The 25,109-nt window shown below is 37.8% G+C and overlaps 1 protein-coding gene across 1 annotated transcript in view; it reads left to right on the plus strand.

Annotated features, from left to right (window-relative positions):
• The first annotated feature begins 300 nt into the window (after nt 1-300).
• Nucleotides 301-25,109, plus strand: part of LOC117327119 (short transient receptor potential channel 3-like) — a 45,805-nt gene continuing 20,996 nt past the window's right edge. Inside the window, exons 1-6 of the mRNA XM_033883964.1 lie at nt 301-447; nt 17,326-17,982; nt 18,446-18,622; nt 19,870-20,037; nt 22,764-23,025; nt 23,562-23,718. Of these exons, the coding sequence (XP_033739855.1) occupies nt 301-447; nt 17,326-17,982; nt 18,446-18,622; nt 19,870-20,037; nt 22,764-23,025; nt 23,562-23,718 (1,568 nt within the window). The remainder of the gene's footprint in view (nt 448-17,325; nt 17,983-18,445; nt 18,623-19,869; nt 20,038-22,763; nt 23,026-23,561; nt 23,719-25,109) is intronic.

The raw sequence follows: 25,109 nt of genomic DNA on the forward strand, positions 1-25,109 counted from the left end.
CTCCGTCTTCTAATCACTATCTGCATTGCATGCAAACAAGACAATTTCCGACGGAACATTTGGCGGCCATGGACATAACAACAGTATCATTAACTGGCATCTGTAACGGGTGGCACTACTACCCTGTCTTTTTGTACAGTTTAAAGTGTATTTGTTTTACTAACATACTGTGTGTAGGACAGATCGTATGGAAGTGTTTTGGTCGCGTGTGATGCTGGTAAGGTGACGGATAAGAACTGTGTAAGGACACGTTTAGGAAGAGACCAGATACCGGATTGTTAGTGCTAAGAAGGTGTCACCATGTCCAGTACGTTTTCCTCTTGTATTGTATACAACTCTCCTTCTCACAGGGGTGCGGATTTCACGACCACAGGCTCCAGTGAACACAAACGTGCCTCGGCCATGCCATCGCAGGGATCACTCTTCAACAACTTCGAGGACGTCCAGGTAAGGACTGCACAACGGGTCACAACAGGTAAGGCTTTTCAAGTTGCGGGGGAGGTAAGGAATACAGAGGGGCAGGAGAGATAAAATTACTAAGAAACAGGGGAATGTAAGGATAGCTTAGGGGCGGGAATTGCAAGTATGACTGAGGGGCGGGGCTGATAAGAATAATGACTGAGGCACAAGACAAGTAAGGATAATTGAGGGGAGGGACAAGCAGGAATGACTGAGGGACGGGTCATGTAAGGATAACTTGGGGGCGGGGCTGGTAAGAATAAATAAGGGGTTAAGTTGGCAAAGATAACAACGGGCGGGGCTGGTAAGAATGGCTGAGGGACGAGACAAGAAAGGATAACTTGGGGGCGGGGCTGGTAAGGATAACTTACGGGCGGGGCTGGTAAGAATGACTGAGGGGCGGGGCTAGTAAGGATAACTTAGGGGTGGGGCTGGTAGGAATGACTGAGGGGCGGGGCTTGTAAAAATGACTGAGGGGCGGGACAAGTAAGAATGACTGAGGGACGGGACAAGTAAGAATGACTGAGGGACGGGACCAGTAAGGATAATTTGGGGCGGGGCAGGTAAGAAAAAGTGATGGGCGGAACACGTAAAGATAATTGATGGAAGACTCGGGTAAGGATACCTACTGAAGAAAATTGAAGAGTAGGGCAGGTACCGCCTACTGGGGGACGGGATAAATAAGAATTAATAAGGGATGGGATCGGTAAGATTATACTGAGGGGCGGAGCAGGTAAGATTGGTGGGGCAGGTAAAGTGCAGTGGTGGGGGCAGGCAAAGTCTATCGATGGATAATGATTCAGAGTAGCGGAATGCAAGGGTTACGGAGGCACTGGTAGGTGGGGTAGGGGGTAGGGTGGTAGGGGGGGGTAGGGTGGTAGGGGTGGGGGTAGGGGGTGGGGGTAGCTAAGGCTTACGGAAAACAACGGGACGGACAAGGATAACTGAAAGACAGAGGAGGCGCCTGACTACTTAGGGCGGGACAAACAATGATAACTAAGGGCAGAGTTGAGTTTTGGATTCAGAGGGGCGGAACAGGTAAGGGCTGCTGAAGAGAGAATCATGTAAGCCTAGTGAACGGCAGGACAGAGAGTAGCTATTGAGATGTGAGACAGGAAAGGCCTACAGAGGGGCATAAGGATTCTGAGGATTGGACCGGGAAGGACTTCTGAGATTTGAGGCAGAAAAGGCCTCCAAGGGGCGAGGTTAAAAAGGATTCTGAGGATGGGACAGGGAAGGGTTACTGAAGGGCGGCGCAGGTAAGATTAACTGTGAGACGGGACAGGTAAGAATATCTGAGAGGAGGGGCAGGTAAGGATATCTGAGAGGCGGGGCAGGTAAGGATATCTGAGAGGCGGGGAAGGTAAGGATATATGAGAGGCGGGGCGGGTAAGGAGTTCTGAGAGGCGGGGCAGGTAAGGATATCTGAGAGGCGGGGCAGGTAAGGAGTTCTGAGAGGCGGGGCAGGTAAAGAGCTCTGAGAGGCGGGGCAGGTAAGGAGTTCTGAGAGGCGGGGCAGGTAATGATATCTGAGAGGCGGGGCAGGTAATGATATCTGAAAGGCGGGGCAGGTAATGATATCTGAGAGGCGGGACAGGTAAGGAGTTCTGAGAGGCGGGGCAGGTAAGGAGTTCTGAGAGGCGGGGCAGGTAAGGATATATGAGAGGCGGGGCAGGTAATGATATCTGAGAGGAGGGGCAGGTAAGGAGTTCTGAGGGCGGGATAGTTAGGGTAACTAAGGCGCCGGGCATGTAAGAGTATTTGAGGAAAGGGGAAGGCAAGGTTTACTGACGGGCAGGGTAACAAAGACAAATTTGGGAATTCGGTTAGCATGGAAGGTAATGACTGTAGAGGGCGGAGCAGGCAGATGTAGGATTGACAGGTAAGGACTACCGAACTACACAAGTTAATGTATAAATCCGACACTTACAGACAGGATGATATTTTTCGGTATGTAATTGAAATGACTCAAATTAATCGATTTCAACTACATCGTTGTATTTGTATAAAGAATTATAAGTTAACTTATCGACACTGACTTATTCTCCATGTCTACATAATTTATATTGAATCTCATTACTGCGTGTAACGGTGTGACGCCTACTATGGTGCCATGGTTAAGGGTGTGGTAATGATGTAGTGTTACGGTAACTCTGTATAAGGTTGTGGTAATGATGTAGTGTTACGTAACTCTCTGTATAAGGATGTGGTAATGATGTAGTGTTACGGTAACTCTCTATATAAGGTTGTGGTAATGATGTAGTGTTACGGTAACTCACTGTATAAGGTTGTGGTAATGATGTAGTGTTACGGTAACTCTCTGTATAAGGTTGTGGTAATGATGTAGTGTTACGGTAACTCTCTGTATAAGGTTGTGGTAATGATGTAGTGTTACGGTAACTCTCTGTATAAGGTTGTGGTAATGATGTAGTGTTACGGTAACTCTCTATATAAGGATGTGGTAATGATGTAGTGTTACGGTAACTCTGTATAAGGTTGTGATAATGATGTAGTGTTACGGTAACTCTCTGTATAGGAATGTGGTAATGATGTAGTGTTACGATAACTATCTGTATAAGGATGTGGTAATGATGTAGTGTTACGGTAACTCTCTATATAAGGTTGTGGTAATGATGTAGTGTTACGGTAACCCTCTGTATAAGGATGTGGTAATGATGTAGTGTTGTACCGGTACCTCTCGTATAAGGATTGTGGTAATGATGTAGTGTTACGGTAACTCTCTATATAAGGTTTGTCGGGTAATGATGTAGTGTTACGGTAATCTCTATATAGGATGTAGGTAATGATTCGTGTTACGGTAACTCTCTGTATTAAGGATTGTGTTAATGATGTAGTGTTACGGTAACTCTCTATATAATGGATGTGGTAATGATGTAGTGTTACGGGTAACTCTCTATATAAGTCTGTGGTAATGACGTAGTGTTACAGTAACCTCTATATAAGGATGTGGTAATGATGTAGTGTTACGGTAACTCTCTGTATAAGGATGTGGTAATGATGTAGTGTTACGGTAACTCTCTATATAAGGATGTGGTAATGATGTAGTGTTACGGTAACTCTCTGTATAAGGTTGTGGTAATGATGTAGTGTTACGGTAACTCTCTGTATAAGGATGTGGTAATGATGTAGTGTTACGGTAACTCTCTATATAAGGTTGTGGTAATGATGTAGTGTTACGGTAACTCTCTATATAAGGTTGTGGTAATGATGTAGTGTTACGGTAACTCTCTATATAAGGATGTGGTAATGATGTAGTGTTACGGTAACTCTCTGTATAAGGATGTGGTAATGATGAAGTGTTACGGTAACTCTCTATATAAGGATGTGGTAATGATGTAGTATTACCGTAACTCTCTATGTAAGGTTGTGGTAATGATGTAGTGTTACGGTAACTCTCTATATAAGGATGTGGTAATGATGTAGTGTTACGGTAACTCTCTATGTAAGGTTGTGGTAATGATGTAGTGTTACGGTAACTCTCTGTATAAGGATGTGGTAATGATGAAGTGTTACGGTAACTCTCTATATAAGGATGTGGTAATGATGTAGTATTACCGTAACTCTCTATGTAAGGTTGTGGTAATGATGTAGTGTTACGGTAACTCTGTATAAGGATGTGGTAATGATGTAGTGTTACGGTAACTCTCTGTATAAGAATGTGGTAATGATGTAGTGTTACGGTAACTCTCTATGTAAGGATGTGGTAATGATGTAGTGTTACGGTAACTCTCTATGTAAGGATGTGGTAATGATGTAGTGTTACGGTAACTCTCTATGTAAGGATGTGGTAATGATGTAGTGTTACGGTAACTCTCTATATAAGGTTGTGGTAATGATGTAGTGTTACGGTAACTCTCTGTATAAGGTTGTGGTAATGATGTAGTGTTACGGTAAATCTCTATATAAGGTTGTGGTAATGATGTAGTGTTACGGTAACTCTCTGTATAAGGTTGTGGTAATGATGTAGTGTTACGGTAACTCTTTATATAAGGTTGTGGTAATGATGTAGTGTTACGGTAACTCTCTATATAAGGTTGTGGTAATGATGTAGTGTTACGGTAACTCTCTATATAAGGATGTGGTAATGATGTAGTGTTACGGTAACTCTTTGTATAATGATTTCCTAATTATGTAGTGTTATTGTAACTCCTTGTAGAAGGATATCGTGACGATACTACATATCAACCTATCGAAGATATTATACTCTAAGGCCTCTGATGATTGTGTATTGCCACGGAGATCTAAGTGATTCGGATTTGTGCTGTATTGAGCATTAATTGATTGACAAGGTTATGTTTGTCGAGAGGCTCTGATCAAGTTATCGTCCTATTCTCTATGGACGACTAGTTATTGACTGAAACATAAGCCCATACATCGGTATAGCTGTGACACACACAAGTACGATTAGAGGTGATAGTCCTTCTGTTTCAACTACCACTGTAATAGGTCGAATGTGAAATGCATATTCATCGTGATGTAATTAAACATTGTAATGGTCTATCCGACCAGTTAGCGTCAACATAAGTTGCAATCAACAATTCATCATGGTCTTCTTGATTGGATAATTCAATTTTCACAGAAATTACAATACATTTGTGAATATCTGCACAAAACATTATATGAACACTAACGTAGAACATCTGAGGTTAACCAGTAACGTCCACGCAACTTTCTTCTACACAACACAACTACACACCATTCAACTACACAACATGTGTATTCAGATTTGTTAACGATACCGTTAAAAGCTACATTAAAAGCTGCAACATTAGTGTTGTATCGGTTTGCAGTTAACGGTAATACACGAAGCACGTGTTCTCGTTCAACCTCTGTTTTACTATAACATGTGTCTCTGTAACATTCCACTGTTTAAGAGAATTTCACATTTTTGTATTACCTATTAATTGAATTCATAAAATGAACATCAACATTGCTATTGTATCAAATAAGATTAGGAATAATCATTGCTAATGGATTTCACCTGTTATTCTTCAATTTACGTTAATTTCATAGAGAAAGAGACTCAAGATTAGATAGGTGCTGGTCCTGAGGCTGAGGAGGCCCAAACACGGAGGCAACAGAGTTGATTTCTGTGATTCTCGTCTTGAATAGCAAAAACAAAAGGTTTTGTTGTGTGTAGTGTTCAGGTTCCTAGAGTATAGTCTGTTGGGATCAAACAGGGCCCCCACCTAAGGTCAAACAGGGCCCTCACGTAGGATCAAACAGGGCCCTCACCTATGGGTCAAACAGGGCCCTCACCTAGGGTCAAACAGGGCCCTCACCAAGGGGTCAAACACGGCCCTCACTTAGGGGTCAAACAGGGCCCTCACCTAGGGGTCAAACAGGGCCCTCACCTAGGGTCAAACAGGGCCCTCACCTAGGGATAAAACATGGCTCTCACCTAGGGGTCAAACAGGGCCCTCACCTAGGGGTCAAACAGGGCCCTCACCTAGGGGTCAAACAGGGCCCTCACTTAGGGGTCAAACAGGGCCCTCACCTATGGTCAAACAGGGCCCTCACCTAGGGGTCAAACAGGGCCCTCACCTAGGGGTCAAACAGGGCCCTCACCTAGGGTCAAACAGGGCCCTCACCTAGGGGTCAAACAGGGCCCTCACCTAGGGGTCAAACAGGGCCTTCACCTAGGGTCAAACAGAGCCCATACTTAGGGGTCAAACAGGGCCCTCACCAAGGGGTAAAAAGCTGCTATTACACAAGGGATACAATGCAACTAAAATTAGCGTTTAAAACACTTTTTGTATAAAGGTATGTGTACGGGAAATACATTCTAAAGATAATAATGGCGGCTGATGGGGTTTCCAGCCTTGCCCCCTGTAAGCGGTTTTATTATTTGGAATCAATGCGGCCTTTTAAAACATTGTTATAATTATCTCCTGTGGTTAAACTTTCAGAATTTGCTTTTCTTTTATTTATGGTCATGATTATTTCTGGAATCTCTTATTATCTTGTTAAAATGACAAACGTTTAAGACATTGTTGGTTTTAGCTTTTAAATTCCGCTTTTAAACTAATTTCTCGGAAATAATTTTTCAGACATGTTTTGAATGAATTCCACAGAATTTCCTTATGGTTAGGTGTTTTTTTAAAGAAATATTTTGGTATTGTGTAATACTTGGGTAGTGTATTGAACTCGATTATATGTTTTATAGTAATACTTGGGTAGTGTATTGTTTTATAGTAATACTTGGGTAGTGTGTTGTTTTATAGTAATACTTGGGTAGTGTGTTGTTTTATAGTAATACTTGGGTAGTGTGTTGTTTAATAGTTATACTTGGGTAGTGTGTTGTTTAATAGTAATACTTGGGTAGTGTGTTGTTTTATAGTAATACTTGGGTAGTGTGTTGTTTTATAGTAATACTTGGGTAGTGTGTTGTTTTATAGTAATACTTGGGTAGTGTGTTGTTTTATAGTAATACTTGGGTAGTGTGTTGTTTTATAGTAATACTTGGGTAGTGTGTTGTTTTATAGTAATACTTGGGTAGTGTGTTGTTTAATAGTAATACTTGGGTAGTGTGTTGTTTTATAGTAATACTTGGGTAGTGTGTTGTTTTATAGTAATACTTGGGTAGTGTGTTGTTTTATAGTAATACTTGGGTAGTGTGTTGTTTTATAGTAATACTTGGGTAGTGTGTTGTTTTATAGTAATACTTGGGCAGTGTGTTGTTTTATAGTAATACTTGGGTAGTGTATTGAACTCGATTATATGTTTTATAGTAATACTTGGGTAGTGTATTGAACTCGATTATATGTTTTATAGTAATACTTGGGTAGTGTATTGTTTTATAGTAATACTTGGGTAGTGTGTTGTTTTATAGTAATACTTGGGTAGTGTGTTGTTTTATAGTAATACTTGGGTAGTGTATTGAACTCGATTGTATGTTTTATAGTAATACTTGGGTAGTGTGTTGTTTTATAGTAATACTTGGGTAGTGTGTTGTTTTATAGTAATACTTGGGTAGTGTATTGAACTCGATTGTATGTTTTATAGTAATACTTGGGTAGTGTGTTGTTTTATAGTAATACTTGGGTAGTGTGTTGTTTTATAGTAATACTTGGGTAGTGTGTTGTTTTATAGTAATACTTGGGTAGTGTATTGAACTCGATTGTATGTTTTATAGTAATACTTGGGTAGTGTGTTGTTTTATAGTAATACTTGGGTAGTGTGTTGTTTTATAGTAATACAAAGGTGAGTTAAAGGGTCAGAGTATATAACAATAACAAATGTATCTATAGAGATAGAGGGTCAGAGTATATAACAATAACAAATGTTACTATAGAGATAGAGGGTCAGAGTTTATAACAATAACAAATGTTACTATAGAGATAGAGGGTCAGAGTTTATAACAATAACAAATGTTACTATAGAGATAGAGGGTCAGAGTATATAACAATAACAAATGTTACTATAGAGATAGAGGGCCAGAGTCTATAACAATAACAAATGTTACTATAGAGATAGAGGGTCAGAGTTTATAACAATAACAAATGTTACTATAGAGGGTCAGAGTTTATAACAATAACAAATGTTACTATAGAGAGAAAGGGTCAGAGTATATAACAATAACAAATGTTACTATAGAGATAGAGGGTCAGAGTATATAACAATAACAAATGTTACTATAGAGAGAAAGGGTCAGAGTATATAACAATAACAAATGTTACTATAGAGATAGAGGGTCAGAGTCTATAACAATAACAAATGTATCTATAGAGATAGAGGGTCAGAGTATATAACAATAACAAATGTTACTATTGAGATAGAGGGTCAGAGTATATAACAATAACAAATGTTACTATAGAGATAGAGGGTCAGAGTCTATAACAATAACAAATGTTACTATAGAGATAGAGGGTCAGAGTATATAACAATAACAAATGTTACTATAGAGATAGAGGGTCAGAGTCTATAACAATAACAAATGTTACTATAGAGATAGAGGGTCAGAGTATATAACAATAACAAATGTTACTATAGAGATAGAGGGTCAGAGTATATAACAATAACAAATGTTACTATAGAGATAGAGGGTCAGAGTTTGTAACAATAACAAATGTTACTATAGAGATAGAGGGTCAGAGTCTATAACAATAACAAATGTTACTATAGAGATAGAGGGTCAGAGTCTATAACAATAACAAATGTTACTATAGAGATAGAGGGTCAGAGTCTATAACAATAACAAATGTTACTATTGAGATAGAGGGTCAGAGTATATAACAATAACAAATGTTACTATAGAGATAGAGGGTAAGAGTTTATAACAATAACAAATGTTACTATAGAGATAGAGGGTCAGAGTCTATAACAATAACAAATGTTACTATAGAGATAGAGGGTCAGAGTATATAACAATAACAAATGTTACTATAGAGATAGAGGGTCAGAGTCTATAACAATAACAAATGTTACTATAGAGATAGAGGGTCAGAGTTTGTAACAATAACAAATGTTACTATAGAGATAGAGGGTCAGAGTCTATAACAATAACAAATGTTACTATAGAGATAGAGGGTCAGAGTCTATAACAATAACAAATGTTACTATAGAGATAGAGGGTCAGAGTATATAACAATAACAAATGTTACTATAGAGATAGAGGGTCAGAGTCTATAACAATAACAAATGTTACTATAGAGATAGAGGGTCAGAGTTTATAACACTAACAAATGTTACTATAGAGATAGAGGGTCAGAGTCTATAACAATAACAAATGTTACTATAGAGATAGAGGGTCAGAGTCTATAACAATAACAAATGTTACTATAGAGATAGAGGGTCAGAGTCTATAACAATAACAAATGTTACTATGGAGATAGAGGGTCAGAGTCTATAACAATAACAAATGTTACTATAGAGATAGAGGGTCAGAGTATATAACAATAACAAATGTTACTATGGAGATAGAGGGTCAGAGTCTATAACAATAACAAATGTATCTATAGAGATAGAGGGTCAGAGTCTATAACAATAACAAATGTATCTATAGAGATAGAGGGTCAGAGTATATAACAATAACAAATGTTACTATAGAGATAGAGGGTCAGAGTCTATAACAATAACAAATGTTACTATAGAGATAGAGGGTCAGAGTTAATAACAATAACAAATGTTACTATAGAGATAGAGGGTCAGAGTCTATAACAATAACAAATGTTACTATAGAGATAGAGGGTCAGAGTCTATAACAATAACAAATGTTACTATAGAGATAGAGGGTCAGAGTATATAACAATAACAAATGTTACTATAGAGATAGAGGGTCAGAGTCTATAACAATAACAAATGTTACTATAGAGATAGAGGGTCAGAGTATATAACAATAACAAATGTATCTATAGAGATAGAGGGTCAGAGTATATAACAATAACAAATGTTACTATAGAGATAGAGGGTCAGAGTATATAACAATAACAAATGTTACTATTGAGATAGAGGGTCAGAGTATATAACAATAACAAATGTTACTATAGAGATAGAGGGTCAGAGTATATAACAATAACAAATGTTACTATAGAGATAGAGGGTCAGAGTTTATAACAATAACAAATGTTACTATAGAGATAGAGGGTCAGAGTATATAACAATAACAAATGTTACAATAGAAATAGAGGGTCAGAGTATATAACAATAACAAATGTTACTATAGAGATAGAGGGTCAGAGTATATAACAATAACAAATGTTACTATAGAGATAGAGGGTCAGAGTTTATAACAATAACAAATGTTACTATAGAGATAGAGGGTCAGAGTCTATAACAATAACAAATGTTACTATAGAGATAGAGGGTCAGAGTCTATAACAATAACAAATGTTACTATAGAGATAGAGGGTCAGAGTATATAACAATAAAAATGTTATATAGAGATAGAGGGTCAGAGTTTATAACAATAACAAATGTTACTATAGAGATAGAGGGTCAGAGTATATAACAATAACAAATGTTACTATAGAGATAGAGGGTCAGAGTATATAACAATAACAAATGTTACTATAGAGATAGAGGGTCAGAGTCTATAACAATAACAAATGTTACTATAGAGATAGAGGGTCAGAGTATATAACAATAACAAATGTTACTATAGAGATAGAGGGTCAGAGTATATAACAATAACAAATGTTACTATAGAGATAGAGGGTCAGAGTCTATAACAATAACAAATGTTACTATAGAGATAGAGGGTCAGAGTATATAACAATAACAAATGTTACTATAGAGATAGAGGGTCAGAGTATATAACAATAACAAATGTTACTATAGAGATAGAGGGTCAGAGTCTATAACAATAACAAATGTTACTATAGAGATAGAGGGTCAGAGTATATAACAATAACAAATGTTACTATAGAGATAGAGGGTCAGAGTATATAACAATAACAAATGTTACTATAGAGAGAAAGAGAGGGCCAAGGCCTATAATCATAACAAATGCTTCATATAAGTGGCAAATATTAAGCATATTTCACGAATCACCGGATGGATCTTGTTACAAAAAATGATTCCAAACGAATGTTAATAACAAAGAGATGGCACTGCAGAAATGTAAAAGGAAACTGATATCAACAAGTGTAATTTATTATCAAAGTACATTATTAATCATGATATTTAATAAGTGTTGTAACCAAATAGACGTTATCAAAGGGATGGTGTATCGTGGGGTATGTCACCAAAGGTATGGTGTATCGTGGGATATGTCACCAAAGGTACGACGTGTCCTGGGATATGTCACCAAAGGTATGGTGTTACCTTGATATGTCACCAAAGGTATGGTGTTTCGGGGGATATGTCACCAAAGGTATGGTGTTTCAGGGGATATGTCACCAAAGGTATGGTGTTACGGGATATGTAACCAAAGGTATGGTGTTACCTGGGATATGTCACCAAAGGTATGGTGTTTCAGGGGATATGTCACCAAAGGTTTGGTGTTACCTGGGATATGTCACCAAAGGTATGGTGTTACCTGGGATATGTCACCAAAGTTATGGTGTTTCAGGGGATATGTCACCAAAGGTATGGTGTTTTAGAGGATATGTCACCAAAGGTATGGTGTTACCTTGGATATGTCACCAAAGGTATGGTGTTACCTGGGATATGTCACCAAAGGTTTGGTGTTACCTGGGATATGTCACCAAAGGTATGGTGTTTCAGGGGATATGTCACCAAAGGTTTGGTGTTACCTGGGATATGTCACCAAAGGTATGGTGTTACCTGGGATATGTCACCAAAGGTATGGTGTTTCAGGGGATATGTCACCAAAGGTATGGTGTTTCAGGGGATATGTCACCAAAGGTATGGTGTTTCAGGGGATATGTCACCAAAGTTATGGTGTTACCTTGGATATGTCACCAAAGGTATGGTGTTACCTTGGATATGTCACCAAAGGTATGGTGTTACCTTGGATATGTCATCAAAGGTATGGTGTTTCAGAGGATATGTCACTAAAGGTATGGTGTTTCAGGGGATATGTCACCAAAGAGATTTTGTTTCAGGGGATGTTACAAAAGAAAGGATGTTTCCTAGAATATGTCACCAAAGATGTATTGTTACCAACGAGATGCCACAAAAGAGGTATTGCTTCCAAGGGATGGTGTTTCCAGAGATATATCACCAAAGGGATTCTATTACTAAGGAAATGTTACCAAAGGGATGTTGATACCAAGGAAATGTCACCAAGCTGATGTTGTTACCAAGGACGTGATACCAAAGGGAAACTGTGACCAAGGAGATATGAATTAAGGTATATTGCAATCAAAGAGATGTGACCAAAGGGATATTTTAACCAAGGAGATGTGACCAAAGGAATATTGTAACCAAGGAGATGTGACGCAAGAGATATTGTAAACAAGGAGATTTGATCAAAGACATATTGCAATCAAAGAGTTGTCACCAAAGGGATATTGTTACCACGAAGATATGACAACAACGTGAAAACGTAACCAAGGAGATTTGATCAAAGATATAATGTAGCCAAGGAGATGTGATCAAAGGAATATTGTAACCAAGGAGATGTGACCAAAAGCATATTGTAACCGAAGAGATGTGGCCAAATGGATATTGTAACCAAGCAGATGTGACGCAAGAGATATTGTAACTAAGGAGATGTGGCCAAAGGGATATTGTTACCAAGGATATGTGACGCAAGAGATATTGTAAGTAAGGAGATGTGGCCAAAGAGATATTGTAACCAAGGAGATGTGACGCAAGGGATATTGTAAGTAAGGAGATGTGACCAAACCAAAGGGATATTGTAACCAAGTTGGTGTGGCCAAAGAGATAGTGTAACCAAGGAGATGTGACGCAAGGGATATTGTAACTAAGGAGATGTGACCAAAGATATATTGTAACCAAGTCGATGTGACCAAAGATATATTGTAACCAAGGCGATGTGACCTAAGGGATATTGTAACCAAGCAGGTGTGACGCAAGATATATTGTAACCAAGGAGATGTGACCAAAGGGATGTGCTAACCAATTAGATATTCAATGATATATGAAACAAGACAAACAATAACAATTATGGTGCGATATATATAATGACAATGGTACATACATGTAAACAGTAAAAAAAGTACAATATAAACATCAACAATGATACAATATAAACAATAACAAAGGCATGAAATAAATAATAACAATGGTACAAACAAACAAAAACAATGGGGAAAAAACGATAACAATGTCACAGGATAACAATGATACAAGATACAATTACAATAACAATATATAAAATAACAATTTATTGTTTTACAATCCAGATTGTAATAGGGATTACAAATTGTTTCACCATTTATGATATTGTCATTCAAATCCCATTTTATTTGGGCAGCAGGTTTAGCTTTAATTTAACCGGAAATATATTGCTATTTTTTTTTTTTTTTTTTTAACTTTTAATGATTACATTATTTTTTTTATGTTTACTAGTTAATTTTCGTTCGGAATCCTGACGAATTTCCATTTCACATTGAAGTCTTGCTATGAAAACGTTTTTTTTTTTAACTTTATGTAAATATCCATCCTTTTATCATTTTTATGTACCTTTTGTGCTTTCTTTTATATCTTCTATCATATTCTATAGTTTAACATAAAACCTTTATACCATTCGTCTAAGAAATAGGTTATTTAATGTTTGATATTGGACAAACCTAGTCTGGTTAGATATATAAAGAAAACCAAGAGGAGGGATTGAGATCCGTGTGCCTTTTCGTTGATGTCTTTGAGGAAATAGAAGTTTGTTCCAGATAAGCTGTTGGTTCCGATTCTGATTAGTTGAGCTAAGATATTAATACTGTCTTTTAAGTCGAGGTCGTTGAGTTACTTTCATTTCCTGCAGACATTCATTAACTTTTATTTCAAATTACAAACACGTGTAATCACCATCTCTCACTAGCCAGCACTACCTTATAGAGGGATGGTCTGATACTAATTTCCGCCTTACTCGAGGATTTTTTAGTGGACACTAAATCCCGCCTTGTTTGTGATGTTCTGGGTCGGCTCCAGATCGTCGGCGTGACTAGGGTGGTGTCATTCAATCTCGGTATGGCGAGAGATCGTGTGGCGATTATAGAACAATCGTGTACTACAGCAGACACAAGCAGGACCAAATTATTACGTAGCAAAGACAACTCAATCATATATATGTATATAAAGTGTGGGCTGCCTTACAAAAAGGGATTGCACTATCAAATGAATAATGTACCTTATTCACTTTGACGTTTGTATTAGCGATAACTATTTGTATGCGTTTAAAGCGTTGTGGTGATAAGCGTCGGTCGATAAAATGACGCCTGTTTCTCTGTGATTGAGACTTGTGAACACTACCATGTACGTGTCACGTAATTGATCAGCGTGGATCCACCCCCGAGTCCACTGACACTTTATGGTTTCTACTTGTAACATAGCATCGCCCTCTATATCGAATCTGTTAATTAATTACTGAATAGTTGTACAACTTATAGAATAACAATGTTGAACTTCGAGTACAATAACGACAGAAATAGGACATGGGAATTGTAATTAGCAAATAAAACGAGGACAAAATATGAACAAGAATATATGGGTCCTTAAAATTCTGTTCCGGAACAGGAACTGTCTGCTACTTGATCCGCGTAGATCTAGATCAAGTGCAGACGATGTTAAGTTCTCAAAACAAGACCAGGGAATTGCTAACGGACCAAGCGAGTAAGAAGCTACGTATATTAAGATATACTTGGATATAAAGGGACAGAACAGAACTGCAGAGGCATTTGCTTACCTGTCTATGCGGCTACAGATATAAATAACAATATAATATACAAACGCCAGTACTCGGGATTCGATGCCGAGTTCTATAATCATCATGGCGATGGATACATTGTACCTAAAATGTTTAATATGCCACATATAGGAACAATAATTTTACCAACATACATACCCGAAGGTAAACGCCACACATGTTTAACACAAATGATGTGACTGTAAAGGTACTATGCCACCAGCACAAGAGGAGAGCCTCGGCCAATCGGAAGGGCTACATACAATTAAGCGTTGGTAACAGGACATCATTACATCAAACAAGTAAAGAACACAGACAAAGTCAGGACTTCAACTCAAAGTCGATCAACCGAAATACAGAAAAAATGACAAAGTACACGACAGGATGTCAAAGATACGACAACTGTAATTGGTTTCCATGGATACCATTTTAGATCCTTTAAAACTATCAGTTTATACTGCTATACACTGTGACTACGTGTGAGAAAAGTCGGACTTCCGTTTAGTTGTGGGTGCTTTTCTAGACGCTGCATGCGTACAACGTAGGAGTTTATCAATGGCGTTACATTGTCTCCCACAGATGTGATATGGCGGGTGTCAAGCACCAAGTGTCACAGCTGTGCTGAAGAAATTCCCAAGAAGTAGTTGCTCCCTTAGGTTTTTATGAGGAAGAATGGTCTTCCCAAGAATGTGATAATTTTCTATGGAAAGCATAGCAAAGCAACTCAAGTGGCTACACTACATCATCCATGCATTACATTAGATTGAAGATACGGCTATGAAACATCTTGAGCAAACTTCTAATATTGTGGTATTTAGTACCATTGCAAATGCTCCACAGGAATGTTATCACTACACAAATCTATAGCTTCATATCTACATTATTGTATGCAGTAGGTTGTGTATATTTTAGATAGCTACTAATAAAACAAACGGGGTCTGTTAAAGTAAGTCATTGTAAAAGATGGCATGTATGGCTCACGTTGTCATTTTCTGTATCTCCTCACATCCTACTGTGCATGTAAAGATTGTTTGTTTAAATTCTACCTTGGAAATGTGGGATGTGGTATCAAATTTGGCTGATATCATGCGGTGTTATTTGTAAGGTGCGGAATGTTTTGTATCGCATTGAGTATGCATTACTCCGTTTGTACTGGAGTTATGTTAACTTTTGTAATGACTCCCTTATGCCATAAGAAGACAAATATTAATCTAGATGTTGTCGTTTTGGTTTAGTATGTTATTTCTGGTTCTCAGTACACCGTTCATTTTCTACTCACGTTGGCTGTGTCCTTGAAATGAACGACTGATTTCATTATTGTTTATTGCAAATAAACCAAAAAGACGAAAATATATCTGATTTATTTGATAAAATTTGACATGGCTTATATTTTGTATTTCACTTGATGCAGTCTGTAATATTACTATACCACATACTCACCTGGCGTCATGCTACTAATCTACCATATTACTACTTAGCCAACTTCGTACAGAGTGATGGTCCTCCAATTTGTAACAGGTAAAAGGTTTAGTCGACTCGATGTCGTCTAGGTGTAAGGTTTTGTCGACTCGATGTTGTCTAGGTGTATGGTTTAGTCGACTCGATGTTGTCTAGGTGTAAGGTTTTGTCGACTCGAAGTTGTCTAGGTGTAAGGTTTAGTCGTCTCGATGTTGTCTAGGTGTAAGGTTTAGTCGTCTCGATGTTGTCTAGGTGTAAGAGTTAGTCGTCTCGATGCTGTCTAGGTGTAAGGTTTAGTCGTCTCGATGTTGTCTAGGTGTAAGGTTTAGTCGTCTCGATGTTGTCTAGGTGTAAGGTTTAGTCGTCTCGATGTTGTCTAGGTGTAAGGTTTAGTCGACTCGATGTTGTCACTGTGTAAGGTTTAGTCGTCTCGATGTTGTCTCGGTGTAAGGTTTAGTCGTCTCGATGTTGTCTAGGTGTAAGAGTTAGTCGACTCGATTTTGTCTCGATGTAAGGTTTAGTCGACTCGATGTTGTCTAGGTGTAAGGTTTAGTCGACTCGATGTTGTCTCGGTGTAAGGTTTAGTCGTCTCGATGTTGTCTAGGTGTAAGAGTTAGTTGTCTCGATGCTGTCAAGGTGTAAGGTTTACTCGACTCGATGTTGTCTCTGTGTCAGGTTTACTCGACTCGATGTTGTCTAGGTGTAAGAGTTAGTTGTCTCGATGTTGCCTATATCAACACAAATTTAACGTCATTACTATTTCATGAATATTGTTCGCCTGAATCTTCGATATTGATTTTCATCATCTGTTTTATATCTTTGCACTGTTCAATATACTGTTCAGAATGTATGCTGCGCATGCAGATGAAATTGGAATGATGAGTATTTAGTTAAATTACAGACAAGGAAAATACATGGCAGTCTTGGTTATGATCAGACATTGATAACCGGTGATTCGATGACATCCATCAGTTTTTTTTCTGTTTTAGAAGACATTGTGTTCAGTTTTATTAAATAAGGAGTTATAGCACATTGTTGTTTTATTGGCGTGCTTTTCATTTGATAATTGAAAAAGTGATGGTAATATTCGGGATACAGTTTTCTATTTCCCGTTCCAGTTGACTGACGAAGAGCGCGTGTATCTGAATGCTGCCTCTTTGGGAGACGTGGGGATTGTCCGCGAAACTTTAGAGGAAGAAAATCAAGACGGAACCCTTAACGCGAACTGTGTTGACTACATGGGGCGTAACGCACTCCACCTAGCGGTGGACAGTGAGAAAATTGACGTGATAGAAATTCTACTGGACAACCTATCATTTAACTGTATAGAAGAGTCTCTACTTCATGCAATCAGTAAAGGTGCGACTAAAATCGTGAAAGTGATATCAGAACATCCTAACTTCATGGCAGGAGAGGATAGGTTTCTTATATCAGGAGTGAACGAGGCTTTCTTCAGGACAGAAGAGAAAAGTCAGTTTCCTCCCGATATAACACCTATTATTCTCGCCAGTCACTATAACAATCATGAAATCGTGCAGATGTTCTTGTCTAGAAACCATAGGATAGAAAGACCACATGCAATTTCTTGCAGATGTTCAGACTGTATTTCAAAACAAAATTATGATTCATTGAAAAGGTCTCGGTCGCGACTAAATGCCTACCGGGCGCTAGCTAGTCCGGCTTACATGGCTTTATCCAGTGCGGACCCCATCATGACCACATTTGAGCTGCGACAGGAAATGATGCACCTTGCGGAAGTCGAGAAAGAGTTCATGGTACGTCGGTAAGCACGTTATGTAATGTCCATACATCTACTTAATGGCCTAGAAGTTAAAACCCTGATATTTTATGGGACGGAATGGCACAACTAAATGTATTGAACGTATCTTATGTTGTGTTGATATTACCCGAACCAGGATTTACCAAACTGATAAGATGATTGGGTTAATGACGTCCCATTTTGAATTTCGTCACAAGATCGATATGGATTTTATGGACGTAGTACTTTGTGCTCCTCACAGAGTATCGAACAACCTAACGGCTGCCTTAACTCTGTTACAACAATCTCTCGAATTGACACTGGTCTAAGGTCGCTTTGATAATCTACCTTTACAATTCATAGCAAGTGTCTTCCACATCTCCCTTCGATATTTTCCCTCGAGATCTTTGACAATGACCATTTTCTTTAATACCCTATATGACATTCCTTTTCAGATTATGATGTTGCTTGTATTTCAGGCTGAATACCTGGGTTTGGTCGAGCAGTGTATGAACTTCGCTTGTGAGTTGATGGACATGTGTCGTGGTACGCAGGAGGTGGAGGCCGTGTTTAGTGAGGGGTCGGGCAGTGGAGAGAATGTCCGCGTGGACCCTCTCGCCAGACTGAAAATGGCCATACGCTACAGGGAAAAAAAGGTACAGCCAAGCCAAGTTTTATCATGGTCGCTACCCTCTTATAAGGTGTTAGATATAGTCTCATTTGGGAGTCAAATGTCAAAAATATACCCATATGTAAGAGAGGATGTATTAGAGTTACATTAATATTATATGGTAAAACATCCAATTAAGATAAGATATCAAATGATAAACAACCACTATACATTTTATGTTACCTATACAATCTTAAAGGCATGTCTGTCAAGACTTGGTTGTCCTGTACAATCCTTTGAAATTGCAGCTTGTAGACACTGCTAGTGCTGCATTCCTATAACACAAAAACACATGCTGTAATCAGATTTCTAGAATAAAAGATTATTAAGTTATTATTAATCTAGGTATCAATATTGTTTATCTGAACTGCAACAACCTAGTTTACTCCATATCATATAATTTTGGATTTATTTAATACTTCATTACTGTATCATGCACGTAATAACTATCAGTCAAATCTTTGTCAGACATGTTCCAATATTTTACTTTGTAAACCGGCGTTTCTTTCAGGCTGTTTCGCGTTTTTGGTTGCCTCCCCCGTAGCCTAGAAGGACGCAACAGCTGTATGGTGCAGTTTCATTCATTTTGGCTCTACTGTATATAACCGTGAATTTGCTTTGAAAGGTGTTATGATCTCGTGGCATTTGTAAACGGCTTTGATATGATGACGTAATACTAATCTGATTGATTTCTATTACCTTAATGATCATTCCTGGGGATAGAAAATGACATAAATACCAAAGACAACTACGTAGTTTTATCCTTACGAATACCAAAGGGATCGCGAGCGCTTATTTTAGTAGTTCTTTGTTATTCAACTGGGAACCACGAACTCTCATTTCTAGTCGTCGTCCTTTGTTTACACTCTAGAGACTACAAACCCTTATTTCTAGTCGTCCTTTGTTTACACTCTAGAGACTACAAACCCTTATTTCTAGTCGTCCTTTTTTACACTCTAGGGACCATTGGCCCTTATTTCTAGTCGTCCTTTGATAATGCTCTAGGGACCAATGACCCTTATTTCTAGTCGTCCTTTAATAATACTCTAGGGATTATTGACCCTTATTTCTAGTCGTCATTTGATAAAGATCTAGGGACCATTGGCCCTTATTCTAGTCGTCCTTTGTTACTACCCATTACATTGATAACTCTGCTTCACAATTTCAGGCAGTGCGGTAACGTTTAAGTAATTCTAAGAGGGTCTGTTATATATTTTGTTTAATCTCTTCCAGTTTGTTGCTCACCCTAACTGTCAGCAGCACATGACGACCTTATGGTACGGGCCCGAGATGGGATTCCTACAGTCCCTTCCCTCCTGGAAGCAGCTGGCGTTTGCCACGTGTTTTATTCCATGTATACCTGTGATGTGTGTAGCGTACGTGATGGCACCTAACACCAAGGTATGTATATAACACCGCCAATGCCAGGATACATACCAAACTATTGTAGCAAGCTACGACCTTGACATTACCTCACTGAAATGGTACCATCGCAGTACCTCACTAAGATTCGTGTCAATACTAAGACGTACCCCAGTCTCACTGATATTCTTTTGTGCCAAGGCTTGGTTCTTCAAATTCCACTGCCCAGTCTCTCATGTACTGATATTCTTTCCCCAATCAAAACAACGCTAATGAGGGGACGAACTACGTGAACTTAATATGTTTACACATCGGGTCACATTTGTTAAAGAGAATATGTTAGGCTAGCTTATGAGAGCATAATGCACAGATGGCAACATCATATGTGGATGTCGCAGTGTGTTTGGGATAAATCGTATAAGCTACTAGCTTTGATTTGAACTATTTTTGTGTGATTTGAAGTGTTTGATGCTTGCTCATAAGTCTAGATCTCATTTTGAGTACGACAGATCACGCTTACTCTCTTACGGAACACACGGTCTTATTCTCTGTGTACTTTTGTGTTCATACATGGAACTTCGATATCATGATACCAATATTCTCTGCTGTTTTTCTGGTAAAGCCATTGTTAACCTTTACCACGCAATACCCCAAGCCATTGCTAACTTTTACCACGCAATACCCTAAGCCATTGTTAATTTTTACCACGCAATATCCCAAGCCATTGTTAACTTTTACAACGCAATATCCCAAGCCATTGTTAACTTTTACAACGCAATATCCAAAGCCATTGTTAACTTTTACCACGCAATATCCTAAGCCATTGTTAACCTTTACCACGCAATATCCCAAGCCATTGTTTACTTTTACCACGCAATACCCTAAGCCATTGTTAATTTTTACCACGCAATATCCCTAAGCCATTGTTAACTTTTACAACGCAATATTCCAAGCCATTGCGCCTTGTAGACAATAATTAAATGTAGCATCAAGCATGCAGATCTCTTGTCCTCGTGTAAAAATCAATTTCGCCAAAATTTTACTTGCGCCTAATTTCGCGATAATAATTCATCTTATTATGAAAGAACAATCTCTGATAGTGAAGACTGATAGTTTTACCTCATTCAGTGTTTCCGTCTTCTTATCTGGTTCTGGCCCATATAGCTACCGATCTATACCCATGTTTTGCTACCGATCTATCGTGCCAGTGTTTTTGGACATGTTGTCGTTTCTATGCACATACTGTCATGGTAACGAAATTGTGCTCTACAAATCACTCGCTGTTTTGACTGATAAGCAGAAGAGGTTGGTCCTGCACTGACTCAATTAACCAATAATGTGCGAGTTAGGCGTCCCAGGATCGATGGTCCTGGGGCTGGGACTTGCCAGTCAAACTCCAATCATCGAGTATGCTCCACAGGTCACACTTGCCAATTAGTTCGTTGGGTAAGCAACGCATAGGCACTGGACACAGATATACATGTAATCGATCCTATAACCGAGGTCGAAGTTCAAGGTCATTACAATGAGTTTGAGGAACTGACAAACGAGGGGTTCACTCGTTTAGAGAATATATCCTTCCTTAGATCAATGCCACCACTTCGATATAGAAACCACAAAACATTTCCACATATAACCCAGTATTATCATCAAGTCACGAGTTTATTTCTGAAAATGTTTTGATAAACCTGCTGTACTTCCGGCCGTATATAAATAAAACCGTTTGTATTTCATTGGGAATCTCTATTTGAATTGACTCATTAAAGCACATTAACATCATTAACACAGCAATAGAACAAATCGGTATGTCGTGGTAACCATGTATTCTGAAATGGCAGATTTGGATATATCTAAATATATCTAAATCTATTTCGCGCGCGTTTAAAAGAAATCGATAAAGAAACGTTGTGAAAAAAATGATACGTTATTTAATTAAAAATGGCCAAATAGTCTGATCATATGCAGCTGAATTGTTTAAAGCGTTATTACATAATGTTCACAGGATGTAAGTGGTGAATGATGATAATTGTGATTTAAAATCATAAACTGTTTTTAAAATATGGAATGCAAATGTAACAGTTCTAACATAAACTCTTTTTTCTTTTTTAATTTCAATTTTGTTATTGAATTAGAAAATGATATTATGTATTTGATAACAATGAACAACATTAACACATGAAAGTGCAGTAGTCAGTAAGTGAGAGTTTTACACATTACAAAATTTAATGTTATGGGGTGTTTTGACTAATGTACCTCACTCAATATTAATATAGACACCAATATATTACATCTCATTAGTATGAAAACAACAAGAAATCTCATATAGTAGAATGGCCTGCCTGTTTCACAGCCTGAGATCAGGTATCAAACCCCAGTATTTGCTGATGCTGTAGGATAATTGTACTCAGTGTGAATCTAGTCTAGTATAGTCTAATTTAGACCATTAACAACACTGACGAGTGTTCGAAGGACTAAACAGCTGTAAAATACAGTCTGCTTTATTTTGACTGTTTCTCGCTCTCAATTTGTTTTGAATGGTGTTAATACCTTGTGTGTTTTGTACAATTCTTCGGCAGTATGGTATTTACGTAAATAAAATTGTCTATCAACAACACTACTATGTGTCACCCTTAGATTGAATTAAGATCGATGCTTTCACTAAACGTCGTATGTTTTCTATTCTAAAATATATGAATCAAATAAATTATTGGTATGCGCACGACTTGAACAGAAATATGTTAATTGATTACCACTGATTACGATAGGCTGGATCTGTGATGCGTTGTCCTGTCACCAAGTTCATCACCCATACTACGTCACACATGTGTTTCCTTGTGCTATTGGCGGCCGCGACATTCCGGCTGACGGAGAGCGGTGTGTCAATCACCTCTACCCGGGAAATGAACAGCCCGGCGTTCGTACACCTGTCGCACGAGGAGAAGATACAGAGCCTGATGAAGGAAACTCTTCGACCATCCAGTACACTTCTAACACACGTCCAGATCTGTATAGTGTTCTGGATATTAGGTAGTTACAAATTAAATGTTCCAATACTATGATGGATGTAGTTCCATCCTCAAAACTACTTTATTAGTGATTTTGATATATATTGGTTAGACTCTGATAATATATAAGCACTTTCTGGAATTCATATGTAGCTGCATCCTTACAAGTTCCAGTCTTGTTTTCTTTATTAATGATAAACATAAACAATATTTGATTATTCCGTATTTTGAATAGTGTTTTTATATAAGATATTTATGTTGTTGTAGAGATATGATATTTTGCGAAAACATATGTCAACATCATTGTTGTATTCCAATTTGAAACCTGAAGAAAATAAACTTTCACAATTGGTTACATGCAACGTAACAATTGTTGGCAATATCGAATTGAGAACGCACCGATATGTAACATCATTAACCATGTTACTTAATTAAACAAAATATGAAAGTCTTTTGATCACTCACGACAAAGAAACATTCTGATTTGAGTAAGTAAATTCTAAATTAAATATCCGGTACAAATTTCATAGACCTGCCTTAAACATTTTTTATCTCCAGGTTTACTGTGGATAGAGTGTAAACAGATTTACCATACTGGTGCACGCTCCTACCTAACCGACTACATTAACTTTATGGACTTCAGTGTGCTATCAATGTATCTCGCGTCCTACGTAATGCGATTCTTCACAGAATACAAGGTGTCAAATGCCGACAGGTAGGGACTACTTACAAGATATAGCATGTGAAATATTAAATAATATACATCTCCTCACAGCATATAGCAGAGTTTAATCATATTACCAATACAGATAATGCACTAGAAATGCCATTAGAAAACAGTTAACATTACCTTCACAATGTACATGTACATAACAATTAACCCGGATAAACAAATATAACACAATAATACGAATATCTAAGTACAAATAGCTTTAATCGTAGTTTGTGGTATGTACACAACGTCGTAAAAAGTGACATGAATAAACAATTAATAAACTTGATTAACTTATATTATCTACACAACTCAAAGGTATAAAGTATAACGCACAAAACACAATATTATCGCTCCTAGAACATATTGTTGTTATACATGTGACTGCATTTTGCTGATGGGAGAAACCGAGTTGAAGACTACCAACATTATTGAACACTAAAAATATGTACCTATCGCACTAGGTATTGGGTTGTTGGTACAGTGTACACAGTAGCACTGTTGTTCTATAGCAGTTGCTACCTCTGTGATAACTATCACAGACTGCCTCGTCATATCATTTATCAATTCATATTATATAGAGGTTTGTGGGAGTTAGACAAGGTTATATACGATTGGAGGGTCATCTGTTTTTCAACAAACCCCTTGTCTATATCCCAGTCCTAATGATAAAACCCGGCCGCTGACTAGGATAGTTGTTCCTGCCTGGGGTAGTATATAGAGAGAACTTATCGAAGATCACGTGTACGCACTAACAACGGCAAGAATAATACTTTTTACTTGGGTCTGAGGCAGTAGTATTTTTTATCTTTTGTCATAGAAAAGCCCGTCACGATTTGCAGTGATTAAACTGATAACAGTTAAAGCTAAGTAGACACACGGGCAAAGTGATCGTTATTGCTAAAACCATATTACATTTTGTCTACGTCCCAACTGAAATGTTCAATAAAGCGCCATAGCCGTATCAGGCATATTGCCATTTAAGTGGTGTCTGCATATATAATGTTTGTATAAATTAAACCAATATATATTGCATTACTGACAATGGTCATTTGCTGCAGCCACAAAACAGGAAGCAGATCACAACTCCACAACACATACATAACACTGTACATCATTTATCATAGCTGTGGCAATATGGTCTGTGAAAATGCGAAACAATTTTATAGTCCTGCATCACATGACGAAGAGATGAGGTTCTGTATCTATTGAAGGGATACAAGTTCTGTATCAATGGGTTGGAAGCAATTCGTGTAATACTTCACACTAAACTGTTATATAATACAACTTATCAATACAGATCGTATTCAAATAAACATGAAATAACAATATATTTAATATTATTATCATAAATGTGTTATTGTTATTAAAGACTTCAGCAGAGCAACACGTCA

This window comes from Pecten maximus, chromosome 1 (assembly GCF_902652985.1).
Source record: "Pecten maximus chromosome 1, xPecMax1.1, whole genome shotgun sequence".
Lineage (NCBI taxonomy): Eukaryota > Metazoa > Mollusca > Bivalvia > Pectinida > Pectinidae > Pecten > Pecten maximus.